The 14,719-nt window shown below is 34.9% G+C and overlaps 1 protein-coding gene across 1 annotated transcript in view; it reads right to left on the reverse strand.

Moving 5' to 3' along the window:
- Positions 1-296: 296 nt before the first annotated feature.
- LOC140161810 (uncharacterized) overlaps positions 297-14,719 on the reverse strand; it is a 29,681-nt gene continuing 15,258 nt past the window's right edge. The window contains exons 5-13 of the mRNA XM_072185107.1: positions 12,209-12,408; positions 10,630-10,808; positions 9,015-9,127; positions 7,017-7,360; positions 6,192-6,309; positions 3,151-3,173; positions 2,254-2,374; positions 1,360-1,424; positions 297-599 (exon numbers count right to left, since the gene is read on the reverse strand). Coding sequence (XP_072041208.1) covers positions 297-599; positions 1,360-1,424; positions 2,254-2,374; positions 3,151-3,173; positions 6,192-6,309; positions 7,017-7,360; positions 9,015-9,127; positions 10,630-10,808; positions 12,209-12,408 — 1,466 coding nt within the window. The remainder of the gene's footprint in view (positions 600-1,359; positions 1,425-2,253; positions 2,375-3,150; positions 3,174-6,191; positions 6,310-7,016; positions 7,361-9,014; positions 9,128-10,629; positions 10,809-12,208; positions 12,409-14,719) is intronic.

Here is a 14,719-nt window from a genome sequence, read left to right on the forward strand (position 1 = left end):
TGCAGCTATGGTTCCATGTTTGATATAAAATTGGATCAAATGAGCCTATATTTACACATAATAATGGTTGCAATTGGATCTGTTTGTTCATGTGAGACCAGCTTTATAATTTTCAGCCTATTTTTAAGTTCACCTCAAATGACCGTTGACATGCGTGTGACCATGCATATCAACAATAAATGTAATACCCATAATGCAGCTATGAATCAAGTTTGGTTGAAATATGATTTAAACTGTTCATATGAGACAAAATTTTAGCCAAAAAATCTTACATAATGTTATTTTACAAGTTGACCTCAAATGACCGCTTGACCTCTATATATAAACTGCCCACCACCGATACATGTAAGATCCCATATAGTAGAATTTACACATTGGTGAGTACCACTCAGATTTGACACCCTTACACACGACCTGTGATGCCATAAGTTATCTTCCTTCTGACGACCTAAAATAAGTACAGTTTCCTCACCAGCTTCTTTGCTCCGTGCTACCTTTCTCTTCTCTATGCCATAGCAGGTAACCTCAATCTCCTGTTGGAGGAGCACGCTGCTTCTAACATCTGCAACCTGCCTCTTGCCTTCTTCAAATATCTCCTCCTCAGAGAGAAAATGGATCACTCTCTTGCAGGATTTTCAACATGTCTTCTTTCCTCTGGAAAGCAGCATTTGTTTATCTGAAGTATGCTTTCTTGCTTCAGAGAAAAGAAGGGTTGTTCCTGTCAAAGAGAGATAACCTGTCGCTTGGCGATGTTGTGTGGTGCCGAGATTTACTTTCTTTCAACCTTTGTGCTACAAAGAAAAACTCGGCGGCACTGCCAGTGTCAGTTTCATCTGAGAGATCGAATTACCTGGAATAAGAAATATAAAGTTCATCTGCTACTTTATTTGCAAGCTTTTTTCAACTGATTTTTGCAAAGTTATATTGTTGTATAGATATTGATGAAACACACAGGTCAGATCAACCATGATATACTTGGTGATTGAAAATATCACTTGTACTTAACAATATTTTATCACTGTGAATCTATCAGTCAAATCTTGCAAATGTTACAGCATTTTGAGAGCGCTCATATCATTGCTATAGTTACATAATGTCATCAGGGGCATAGCCTGCTTTCTTGGTCAAGGGAGCAAAATAAAATGTTGAGGAAAAAATCCTGGTAGCATCATCCTGATTCGGTAATATCTGCCAGTTAAATATTTATATGATGTTCCAAAGAGACTGTTACATGTTAAGTCTTTGAGCTTTCAGATAAGAATTTCATTTGGACAATGTGCATATGTAGCAAGCCAAAATTGGGTTTTATACTATTTGGCCATGCTTTGGGTAAATTTTGGTGAACAACAGACTCCTTACCCCTTCATTTTCCTTTCCGATTTTCTCTTTCATTGCCAGAATGTCACTTTCTCTTTCCTCTCTTGCTATATGTCAAGCATTCAAGATCTTGGCACCAGTTGGGGGCCAAAAGTGTGTAAAAAGTATTTAAGTATGAAAACAGTGATAAAGTTGGGTTAGGGAGTAAAGTGTAGATGCATTATTTGGAACTATAAACCAGACATCTCATGTGTTTTGAGGAAAACATTTTGGGTCTTTTGGCCAAAAATGGGGTTTATTTGGTGACAATTTTCCCCAGTAGATTTCAAATATGTTATTGCACCTATTAAACCTTTAAACATTGTTTATTTAATGATTTAAATTTTTTGGACAATAATAGGGTTATTCCGTTAAAACAATCACTTTAAGTATACATATAACTTGATAAATATTTTCGTAATGTTTACCCAAAATTTGGGAGTCCCTGTGACAAATGATTCTCTGAAAATTGGCCAGTTATGGTAAAATTCCAGGTTCTGACATTCATAAAATTTAATATGCTGTGCTGGTATTAAATTTAAACTAACTAGTTTCATCATTTTTTAGGTTATCAACTAAAATGTGTCCCTACACTTCTTAATTTTTGGAGGCATGTAAAAAGTATTGGTACATGTATTTGGCAAAAAAGAAAATCAAACTCAAAAAACCAAACAAGCTTTTGAGATGAAAATGCAAATTTGTTGTGTCCAAAATAGTTGCTTAATAAGTTCATCTTCAATTTTGCCTGAATGGTAATGTATTTGATTACAGATTCATAATCTGCATAAAATTTCACCATAGAAAAAGTTCCTTTGTCCATAGTATCAGTAACTTAATGTTCAAACCATTTTGGCTCCCAAATGGTAGCAAGATCTTGAACGCCGTCATATCAATTACCTTTGGCTATATTGACAATGTCAGCATGCCAACTTTCAATATCTGTCCTGCTGTATCTGTTTCCATTGGCAGCCCAAAATTCCTCCCACTGCTGCTCAGCTTTATCCATTCCTTTTTCCACCTGAGTATTCAATTAAAACAATAACACCAAAAACAAATTTGGCACATTAACACCTCACCAACATGACTAGTTAGTTAACAGCACATACTACGGTACTAGTTAAAGTAGTCTTCTATGATAAAGTTTATGTGAATTTTACCAATGCCTTAAATAAGACACAATTTCATATTTGAGTAAATTCAACTTCATTGTGTACCATTGTTTTACCATATTATATTGCTTAATAATTAACCCTGGAATTATGGAAACGTTGGGGTCTTATAACTTCCAAATTGTTGGTCTAAAGTATATAAAAGTATACATTATTTAGAATGGATATGACTTGCTGCATGAATCCAACTGTGAGGTCAGATTTGGGCAAATATGCTCATTTTTTGGCAAAAATCACCCCAAACAGGTTTTTTTGCCCAAATTTCTTCAGTCACCGTAACAAAAAAATTCTTGAGTTAATTTTTTTTGAATTTTGAGTAATTTTTTTAAATAATTTTAACTTCACCAAAAATATTTGTAATTTGGGTAAAAATCAGGCTTTTTATGGTTTTGTAGGCAAAACTGAGCATTTTCTAACCATTTTTGGTACAGATTTCTCAAGCATTACTTGAACTTGAACTCAAACATAACTTGCCTATAATATCTGTTTACTCATGGACATGTGTACAAGTTACATCATAAAGAAATGAGAGCAATTGAAATATGCTTTTACCGGTTAGTCAGTGTCTACATGAACATTCATTCAGACAACACAACAACCAGGATATTCTTGGGATAAAACCCACTGGACCAGGCTGAGCCATCTGGCCTGGTAATAATAATAATAAAATCCCAAGGAGTTGGATATTTCTTCCCTAATTTCTACTTAATTCTTTGTTTATTTAGGTGATATGTATTAAAGGAAGTTCCGTTAATCACAACATTATCCATATATGTTAGAAAAATAATTATCAAGCACATTCACATGGTTTTATTTAAAGCAAACTCATATTGACCATAAAATGAATGAAAACCAACTGTTCAAGCAACCTGTAATATTCAAAATTCCCCATCGAAGTTTTCTAGTGGCATGGTTATTTGTGCTCAATTGTTGCCAGCCTTCATTGTATTACTGGGACGTCATTGCACTAGATTCGGTGCCCGGAAATTTTGAATATCGCGTGTTGAGAGACGGGTGTATTAATTCATTTTTATGGTCAATATGAGCAATTGTTTCAAATAAAACCATGCAATTTGTGCTTGATAATTAACTTGCTAACATATAAGGCATAATGTTGTGTTTGCCGTAGTGTTCCTTTAATTCCTTGATTCACCCACCCAGAAAAAAGAGAAGTATTCCTAATAATTGAATATATGAATACAAAACCCACCCAAGTCCATGCTGTGGCCAAATTGAGTTAAGCATGGGAAATTGTTGCTATACATAGGCCTGTCAAATGTAAAAAAAACAACTCAAATTCATCCTCTGTGTCTATTGGGCATGTGAAAAATAGCATGTATGAAAGAATCACCCAAGTCCATGATTTGAGTCTTGTAACACTTTGATTGAAATCCAGTATGTATAAAAGTCTGCTTGTAACACATTCATTGCTGGAGAGTGACTTCTGAAGAAAAAAATGGGTTTAATAAAGGAAAGTGTGGTTTATATTACACGGCAGAATGCTTATCAACATTATACATACCTGTGTGCTTTATTTTGAATTATCTTACTAGTGGTAATCTCATTCCAACAGTGTTGTCTTTGTATATGATTAAAAAACCACCCAAGTCCAGAATTTAAAATGAACCCCACAAAGTCCCTCAAATGCTAATCGTCATACTTAATACAGTTTAACCCACTCATTTGCAGGTAAAACTTACCATATTGACCAGGTAAATACAACTGAAGGAATTAAAATGATACACAGGTTTTTCTCTCAAAATCACCTCCCACGGACTTGGGTGGGTTTTGTATTCATATATTCAGTTGTACCAGTCATTTTTTTTCATTTAATTGGGCATTTTACACCTTTGACACATAATACTCTGTCAATATGCACTTGCCCATGATTGGTCACATTTGTTAACCACCTTATTGAGAGCAAGTTTTACAACTGTGCACTGTCAGATTTGCAATTAAAACCATCTGTCTATGAGGAAAAATTAAAAAAAAATCTTGAATGACATCTAATCAAATAAAACATTTATTATCATTATCAATATCAACACTTACATCTATGTGCTTGTTTGCACAACTGTGCTGACATTATTAAGATCTTTCTTGTATTCCAGAAAATACATGTTCTGTTATGGTATCGACTCTGACAGTGGAGGAAAAAAATAAATAACAAGGAAACAAATAAAAAACTGATAATTAAAAACTGGGGTTTTGGATGCGAGTCTATATCCGACAGTGACAAATAACATTCTATGGACAAAAAAATGCAATTCTATTTCTTATGGAAATATTACAATATATGGCTTTAAGAAACCAATTGTTTTTCTCCTTTTCTGGTAAACTAAATGTCCTGATCCAGATAATCAGTAAATACTTCAGATTGATGAAAATTCTTCACTTTGCATTGGGTGTCATCTGCATAGCAATAAAACAACAATGGGGTTTGATCCCATTGTTTGGTACATATAATTACTTTCTGTACATGACTTCCATCATTACAGGTAGTCACAAATCAAGAACAACGAGACACCCATTGGTGCACCTGGAACTTTTCATAACATAACATATGGTGCTATAAACACATCTGTGTACTTTTTAACAACAGTAGCACCAAAATTGTGTACAATTAATTGAAAACCATAAATATAGAATGGGCTTGAGTCATACAATCCTGAAAAATGGAGTTATCAGTTTCTGCTACCAGAGGGCAATTGACAAAACTCTGTACAAGTTTCATAGTGAAATAATGGGATTTGAAACTGCAAAGATAAAATATCATCCTTGATCTTAAAATATGTGACCATAAAAACATTCTTTTAGCCATTTATCTAAATTCTTAATTACATAAACTGATACTGCTGTAGGCATATCTTGTTCTTTCACATGGAGTGTCATCTTAGAAGTAGAGTAAGCATACCATTTGGATGATTTTGCAAGCAGTATGTAGGTGTAAAGTAATATAACATTGCACAATCTGCATTTTTTCATTCCTTCCAACCCCTTTGCTCTTGTATTTTGCATGGTGATGGAAAATACATAATGCATAATTATGTGTAGTTATTTGATAGGCAATTTTGTTATTGTGTTGTTTAACAATGTTAAATGGATATGTTAGGATTGTCCAAATGTGAGTAAAAATTTCTTCCCATGGCAGCACTAATATCTTGAAATATTATTTTTTATATGAAAATACTATTGGTGGTAGCACAACCAATAGTATGTATAGGGGAGTCATGTGACATACTGGTTCATGTCTTTACCTTTGGTGCAAGCAGTCTTTGCTTCAATTCCCTGTAGGACAAAAAAAAAATTATCAGCTCTCCCTGAGGCTCATCTGATAAAGGCCAGGCAGAAGATCCATGATGAAAGACCTTTTTACAATCGGCTCCGATCAGGGTAATAAGCCTGATTGTTGGCTACACTCGCCTGTCCCGTAAAAATACCCCAATCAGCTACCTACAACAGGAATATGTTAGGCCCGTGTGTTGTGTTCAAAATGTGAAATCACAACTTTTTTTGATACAGCCCTGCTCAAACATATTTTAAATAAAAAGCACCCAACAATATGGGCAGTTTTTCATGTAATAAACTTAAAATACATGTAGATGTATAAAAAGGCTCAGAGAATTATGCAGTAGGTTGAACTTTATTAAAACAGTATGCACTTACTTGCAGCAGACATGTTCTTTGTCGTAGAATTCAACCTTGATAAGTAGCTGAATAGCTGTTCCATTTCTTCACCTGTGCCCATGCCTGCATCTTCTTGGTATCGGCCACCCCATTTGACCTGTTGGGTAGCAAGAACATAAATTGATAAGTGTCCTTTAAAAGGCAAAATTTAGAACACTAATTGTCATTTCACCAGGAAATTGTTCATTTCAATACAAATATAAATTTAAGAAGTATTTAATGTGATGTACATTATATAAATTTATCACTTAAACAACACAATGACTTGTAACATTTCTATTTGATATTTAAAAAAAAATGTGTTTCTTCTTATGGGTGCCTGTTACCGTTAAAACTCTATAACTGAGCAAATCATCGATACACATATACGAACAGGTAAACCTGCAAATGTTTGGTCTCAACCCCATTAGCTCAATTGGTAAAGCGCCGGACTTTGGTACAATTTCATGTTTTCAAAAGCGCTTGATAGTAAGCACATAATTATGCTAATCATCAAGTGTTTATGAAACATTTACCTTGTCTCAAGCAAAACACTGAACACACTGGTTTTAACCCATGAACAAGAGGACCTACTGATCTGTGTAGGCCTACTCTTTGATGATGCTCTCATTTGTTTATCTCAACTATTTCTATTCATGTATACATTTCAATAACTACCTAGTAATAAGTGCTTGTTGGTGGGGTAATAAAGAAAAATAATATGTCCACCTCTTAAGGTCTTACCCCAAAATAAGACCTGGCAATATACTGCAAGTTTCAATTATAGTGTCAGACATTGTCACCACGTGGAGTAAGTTAACTCACCTGACAGTCCCAGGCATGTGCTTTCGCATGCATGACTGAGAGGGCAGGCTTCATTGCTGTTGTCCCCCTGGCATACTCTGGTTTCTGTTGTTGCTTTTTAGCCCACGGCCAATATTTACAGATTACATCCTGCCACATGAACTGCACTCCTTCTTGCAGCATGAAGCTGGTGTGTAGAAAATGAGGATAGCCATACATTTCACCGCGGAACATATTTACTGCCTTTTGGGCCAATGTATGGCGACATCCGGCAACAGCCAAGCCTGTTTCATCCTGTTTAGCTTTGGTAGTGTTCTGTGCCCGCGCAGCTTTCCACACGTATCCCCACACTTGTTGTCTGCTAACTATTTATAGACATAACAAAATAGAGAGTAAAATATTAAACAACTAGCAACACCTTTCTTTGCAGTACACTGGCGCACATGTTACAGTGAAGTAATATTTCATCTATGACTGATGGCTTCACCCGATTTCAAGCATCTAGCATTCCCTATAAGTTTGGTCTGAATTTAATTATTCATATTAAAATTAATAAACAATAAACACTGTTCCAAAGAGCATGCACAGTGGATATAACAATGGCCAGATATTTAGCTTTAGCACAAAATATTGGTGTCATGAACAAATTAAAACACTATGTTCCAGAACATATTTTACAACTATGGAATACTTATTTGGGGAAGTACCTGTAAAACTTATCTTGATAAACTTGTTGTTAAATTACGAAAGTGGGCAATTAGAACAGTGTCATATAGTCATTACAGAAGTCATTCAGGACCCTTATTTGCAAAATATAACCTACTAACTGTTAAGATAAGTACTCACCCGAACTGGGCGTATTTATGTATAGATATTCTATGAATGATTTGCTTGATTTATTTAATGGTTATTTTACAAAGCACTCTGACATACACGGCTACCAGACAATACATGTAAATGATCTCAACTTGACAAATAATCTGATCATTCCATCCGAGCTACTGGGCCCACTTTTTGAAACAGTATATATAAAAAAGCAAAGACTTGCAAATCAGTTAAACATTTTCGTAATCAGCTTAAACGAACTATGATTTCAGTTTATGAATAACTTTTTTTCTTTCATTTTTTTCTGGGTACTGTCTGTCTTGTCTTATTGGCCTTGCATGTTAGATCTCATGTGATGATTTGTTTTTGTTATTTTTGCAACAAATTTTGTTTAGGGGTTGGTTTATTCAGGCCTCATTGGCCTTCCGGTCAACTCCTCCATATTGTCTCTTTTGTTTGCTGTTTGTTTTGGTGTACAATTTTTATATTTTGAAATAAATAAATTTGATTTGATTTTGTGCCCTATTTAGCAATGATCTTATCAATTGACATCCATCATGTGACCTGTACATGACCTCTGCCCTTACTTATGCTGACATCTTTTATGTGCCAATACACCCAAAGGCCATTGTGTCGAAGAGATCGACATTCACTGAAGCAGTGTATCCTTCGTATAAGAGAACACCAAACAAATCCCAACTCTAATCCTAACCCTAATCCTACCCTAACCCTTACCCTAACCCTATATCCTAACCCTAACTCTAATCCTATTAGTATTCAGTTCTCTCTTACACTAAGGACAAAGCATGCTTAAGAAATTATGTAGCATTACCCTTACTGCACAAATATAAAAAAAACTTATACTAAGTCAACCCTCACCCAATGTTTACTCTATGCATCTATGCAGTAAAATCATTGGGCCATTTGGGCTCTTGGATCTGACATTTTCAGGGCCTGTGTAACTGCCCAAAAAGTTGAAATATTTGAATAATAATGAAGATTTTCATGCAGTGGGCCCAGACTGAATTTCTTTGGCTGTGGGCCCTTGGGCCCTGACTCCATGTACCAAGTCAGTAAAAGAAATATCTGTTGCTCTTTCGTCAAATCCAGTATTAAAGTTTTGTAAACAAATTACATATTTTATAAATAAAATAACATATTTTACAAATAATGGTCACTTAAATTTCTTAGTACACAAATTTGGAATGCATCTTACTTGTCCTGGTGAGTAAACATCTTTCATGTGCAAATCGACATCTTCATCAGGTACGACAAACACTCCATCATGTAGAGAAGTTCGTGCACCTCTATTAAAGAGAGAAAACAAATGTCAACAAAACTTGAGAAATCTTGGATAAGTTCAATGTATAACATGGTTATGGTTTACATGTACAAGGTGTCCCATAAAAAGGTTACATGTAGAAAATGAACCGCATATTATATGGTACATGTACAACAAAACAATATCATTTTTTCAGTTTTATTTCTTAACTTATGAACCCAAAATGACAGGGGCGTCTAGCAAGAGTGACTATCTGGCTAACCATGAAAATATCGCTCAATGAAAGTTGAACACAACAAGTACACCTTTATTTTGTGATTTATTTTTCTTTATTACTTTGTATGTTTCTCTTATTTTTCATTGTTGCACTTATTGCACAAAAGAAACAAATTGAAAAATTTAATATTATGCAATGAAAATAAATCAGTTTTAGAGCTTCTTGACTCTTGGTGGTAACAAATAAAGGCAGATGGTCATTACATAAGAAAAGCAGTTCTGCACGCTGTACCTCATGTTATCATAGTAAATTGAATAACAATCTTTTGCATTTAGACCTTGCTTGGATTTTGTTGACTTGAAATCGCCCCTGTCTGTTTTTACATTTCTGACTGAACTCTTGCAATAAAACTAAAGGTTTTATTCTTTGTTTATCAGAATAAAATACTGCATCTGCCATGCTATGACTGGGCCTACCCAAGTGCCCTGCCAAATGCAGTGGCTGTGACAGTGATATGAACCTTGTGTTGCATTATGTCACATAAAGAGCTTGGTCAGATGGTAAATATATGCACCAGTGCAAACAGATTATTGTAAATTGACCACTAACCTCATGGATGTAATTATACAAGGGTCATACTAATGCAGGGTAACCAATAATGTCATCAAAATGGGACACAGTTGACAAAGGGATGAATTTGGGCATGTAGCTTCTTATAACATGTGATCTATTTTTTTAATAGACCAGGAATCAACAACCAAACAAACAATACACACAAATGGAAAGTGCTTATATTGTGTTAAAAATACCCAATTCATAATAATTCAGCAAGGTACATATATATCTGTGACGTACTGTTTGAAGTTATAGGAAAAAAACATCAAAAGTCAAAATTTTGACTCTACATGAGTCAAAAATTTAAATTGCTCTCATTTTGCTAAGATGGTCTTCACTTGTTATTTGATAAATTAAGCTGACCAATGACCCACAGGGTCTTCATTCCCAGTGTTGTAATTTAATGAACTCTGTCCCCATAATTGTTTACCTCATGAGCTCCTGTGTAGTTTAATGCAATAATGTGAAATCAAGAGTTGAGTTTCAGAGTACAAACTACAATTTACATGTTGCAAGGTACCTGGATACATAAGCAGGTATATCATGCATGCAAAAACAAGATGTTTCACCAAAACCAGTATACCCCATTCCTTCCAGTTCTGTCAATGACATCAGTGCATATTTCACTTGGCACAGCTTTAATACATGCAAGGAGCAAAACTAGAGAGAAATAAGTGAGAGTGCTGTCAAATTACCTTGGCACTTTCTTGTATCTGTATAGCTTAAAATTCCCATCAACATGTGCCGAGTGTTGATACTTGGCGCATGGGGGACATTTCATGGCATCAAATTGCCTTGCCTGGTCGAGGCGCCTCATGGAGTACCTGTACTCGCGCAGCACCTTTGCTAATACAGTCCGGTTTATGGGCAAGTCCTGTAAGGAGCAGAAAAATACTTCATGTTAAGTCAAGAAAGAGGAAGAAAGTTCTAAGTAACTGCAGCTATATTGTATTGAAAAAGTTCAATAGCAGATGGATACCCTTAAGCAGAAGACAAACTATACTCGATATATCTACCTCCAGTCACTGGCACTAGCTTTGAAATTCAGCTTGTTCTGAATTAGCTTAGCGTTACTTGGTGCGTGTACATGTATGATGTACATACTTTTACCACGCGATTAAGGTGCCGCATATGTACACGTAAGAAACCACGCTAAAGCCAATGCAGCACACGCTGAACTTCAAAGCTAGTACCGGTGACTTGACGTAGATATATAGAATATACTAAGTAATTAAACTTCTAAGTAATCCATTATGTGGAGGAGTATCAGAGCGTATCGCTAGAACACTTAAAGAGTTACAGGATTTGTGGAAATTTATCTACCCCCCCCTACTATAGTCAAAGTATAGATTTTCTGAAGCAAAATTTGATGAGTAATCTAAATATGGTCTTCCTTTTTATGTATGGGTTAGGGGCAAAATGTTTCAGTTCAAAATATGTTGAATTGTAAAAAAATTCCAACATACTTTGGGACACCCTGTATTCCGAGATTACCAAACAGCTGTGATTTTGTTTTTTTACAAAGTCAGTGAACTCCCCCTATCCTCTAACCATATGAATGTTGTTTACTTCCAGTTTATTACTGCAAGTTGGTAATAAGCAATGCATTAAGTAACCCATTTTTATCCGAATCTTTTTATTCCACCCTGTATAACTTAAAGATCATCCTGTATAATGAGTTGAAATGTATATATTTGAATTGCTTATGCCTTCAGCTTTCCAAATATGTATACTTTTGCTAGTTTAGGATTAATAATTGTGGAGATAATCTAATTAGAAACTCGATTGGTGTAAAAATTCACAATATTGTGACGTAACGCTAAGGGTGGTGAGTTCAGGACACAAGGCCCTAATATAATGCATTTATGAGAGTGCACAGTGTGCCACGATCAATGATTCTGGCATAGTGATAGTGTCCCCTTGAGAGTCAATTCCACAGATATATCACAATGTTAACAAGTGACATTTTGAAAATACCCGTAGGCCTAAACAAGGAAAAATACAATAATGGCATTGCCCACATGATGATTACAGTGGATAACAGAAAAGACAGAAAGGGAAAAAATAGATCAAGACTATGTAGTACACACAACTAGTAAAAATCATGACCAAGTGTAAAAATGAAACACATTACACAAAATGGCATTCGTCTCACCTGCAGTCCTGCACATACACATAGAAACAGGAAAACATAAAAAAAAACATCTGAAACATTCAAACAGATGTAATACAGTATCTTGTTTTACTTTATGTTTCAAATTTGTATGATCTTACCCATGGTCCAAAAGCTTGTAAGGCTTGGGCAAAAGCACTAAGAGAGGTTCCAGGCATATATTTGCAGAGAGTGTCAAACCATCGTATTAGGTCCATTTGAAACACATACTTGGTGTCTTTAATAGATCCAGGCCATAGGCCACTCCAAAGCAGATCTTCCAGCTCATGATTGTCATCTGGCCCACATGTGGGCAGAGCAGCTTTAATCCATGCAATTCATATAATAATAATAATATTTACATAAAAAATTAATAATAATAATAATAATAATAATAATAATAATAATAATAATAATAATAAATAATAATAATAATATGATAACTGGCATAGCTTCTCAATTTTGTGCATGATCCATTAGTCATTTTAAAATGCTGCAAGAAACCGGAGTAAAAATACACAGTGGCTCTGAGAGATTTCTCATGAAAATATAGCTTAATTTTGATAGATTGAATTCTCAGAAAGCCTACCAAGCAGTAATTTTTAAAATATAAAATTGGAAATAAGAGACACATTGTGAAGCATTGGGTTTAGCTTTATCTCCAATTGAAATTTGTGGGGAATGTCTGAATCCAAGAATAGTAGATAACATTTTTCATAAAATACACTAATTAAAGCTATTGCAGATGCTAATTAGGGGCTTTGCAATAATTATGAGCCAGGTGGTAAAATTTACAAGCAGCGTATCAAAAATTGCTTCCCCCCTCTTGGCCCACCCAAAAATTGTTTGTCTCCCCCTCCAGGCCTGCAAAAAAAATTCCCCAATTGCACATGCCAAATATTTAGGATCCCAATTTGCAAACCTAAAATGGTCTAGACATATATTGCGAGCACATATACATGTATATTTAATTGTTTTCCTCAGCCATTTTAGAGAGTTTTATTTAAAAGGGGCTACAACCAAAACAATACTTGCCCCCACCCATTTGACCCTCCCCATAACTATACAGCCTATTAGTACTGAGTACATGCTAAAACTAAAATTAAGTGCACAATTTGTGTGAAATCTCATAATGCCCAGTTAAGAGCCTAAGTTTTGTTTTACACACAAAATGTACATATCTGCTATGACATCTAATAGAACAAACTATTTCCCAACTGGTATAGATGATTAGATGGTATTCCTAAGTTGATTAAAACATAATTTCTTCCCCAAATAATTCATAATTTTGTTTAGCATTCTGTATAGCAAAAGATTTAAGCCCAATTGTTAAAGTAGAATTATCTTTCCATGACTTCAATTGGACAAGTTGTAAATGCAGTAGGCCCTATGTGTGCCTGAAAATATCATGTTTGTCATAGATTTGTTATCAATATCATTGTTTGTTATTATTATTATTATTATTATTATTATTATTATATATTATTATTATTATTACTATTTTATAGGAAACATACTATATTAACACGGTCGTTGATGACACCTGTGCATGTATGTAACATTATGATTCTCAATTCCTGGACATATTAAATAAGCATGTAACATTTTTGCGGATCTTGATTTTCCTTCTTGAACTGCTACCCTAAAAAAGGGTAATACAGAACAAAATATATAAAAATTATTTAGCAACATATTGAAAACATGATGACAGTGTAAATGTATCTTTGAAGATACATGGAAATGGAAATTAATTGCAAGTCACATGTACTGTTGATGATCAGCGACAACTGCATTCCGCCCACCTTATCTACAGGGACCATAACTCTTGATTTTTAAACTTTGAAGACAGTTGAATGCTTTAGATTTGATTTGATTTGAGTTTATTTATGCATATCATTTACAGAGTCACATTATAAAAACATAGAATATAAAAGACAATAAAATTACATTTAAAATTACAATATACAATACAATTGCAGATATGCATAGGATAACCCTTTAAGCCCTAAAAGGGCTTATTTCCAAAGGGTCCTTTAAAGCTTTTAAACATTGAACTCATTAACATCAAAAATATCAAAAAATTAATAGGATAACATCAAAATCAAAAAAATTTTATTGCACAAATTTTAAATCATAAAGTTAAATATGTGTACATCCATATCAAAACGATGCACCCACCGGCCCCCACATGTGTTCCACTTCACAAAACAGCCAGGAATGAACACCAGACCCACCCCCAAAGCGGAGGCCACACCAAACCATCCCCAGTCACACAATTTAGGAATACAAAGGACATTCCCCAACTATGTGACTCCGGGACAGCCCAAAGCGACCCCCAACCCGGAAACAAGTCCGGCATCCATTGCCATTACGTGAAATGAGACACATGCAGCAGCCAACAAGCGCACCGTCCCAACATGGATGCACACATAATGCAGATGTGTATGAAAAGGCAAGTCCACCATGATTTACTGGGGTTCAATGCCAGACCCCACCCCCACCAACCCGTACAACAAGAACACCCAAAAAGCACACCAACACCCACCCCCTCCCCCAGGTACATAGGGGAATTGCCTTTCCAGAATTTCACATCTACAAAGTAATATTTTGCAAAAGATACTCTTTAACAGCCT

This window comes from Amphiura filiformis, chromosome 10 (assembly GCF_039555335.1).
Source record: "Amphiura filiformis chromosome 10, Afil_fr2py, whole genome shotgun sequence".
Lineage (NCBI taxonomy): Eukaryota > Metazoa > Echinodermata > Ophiuroidea > Amphilepidida > Amphiuridae > Amphiura > Amphiura filiformis.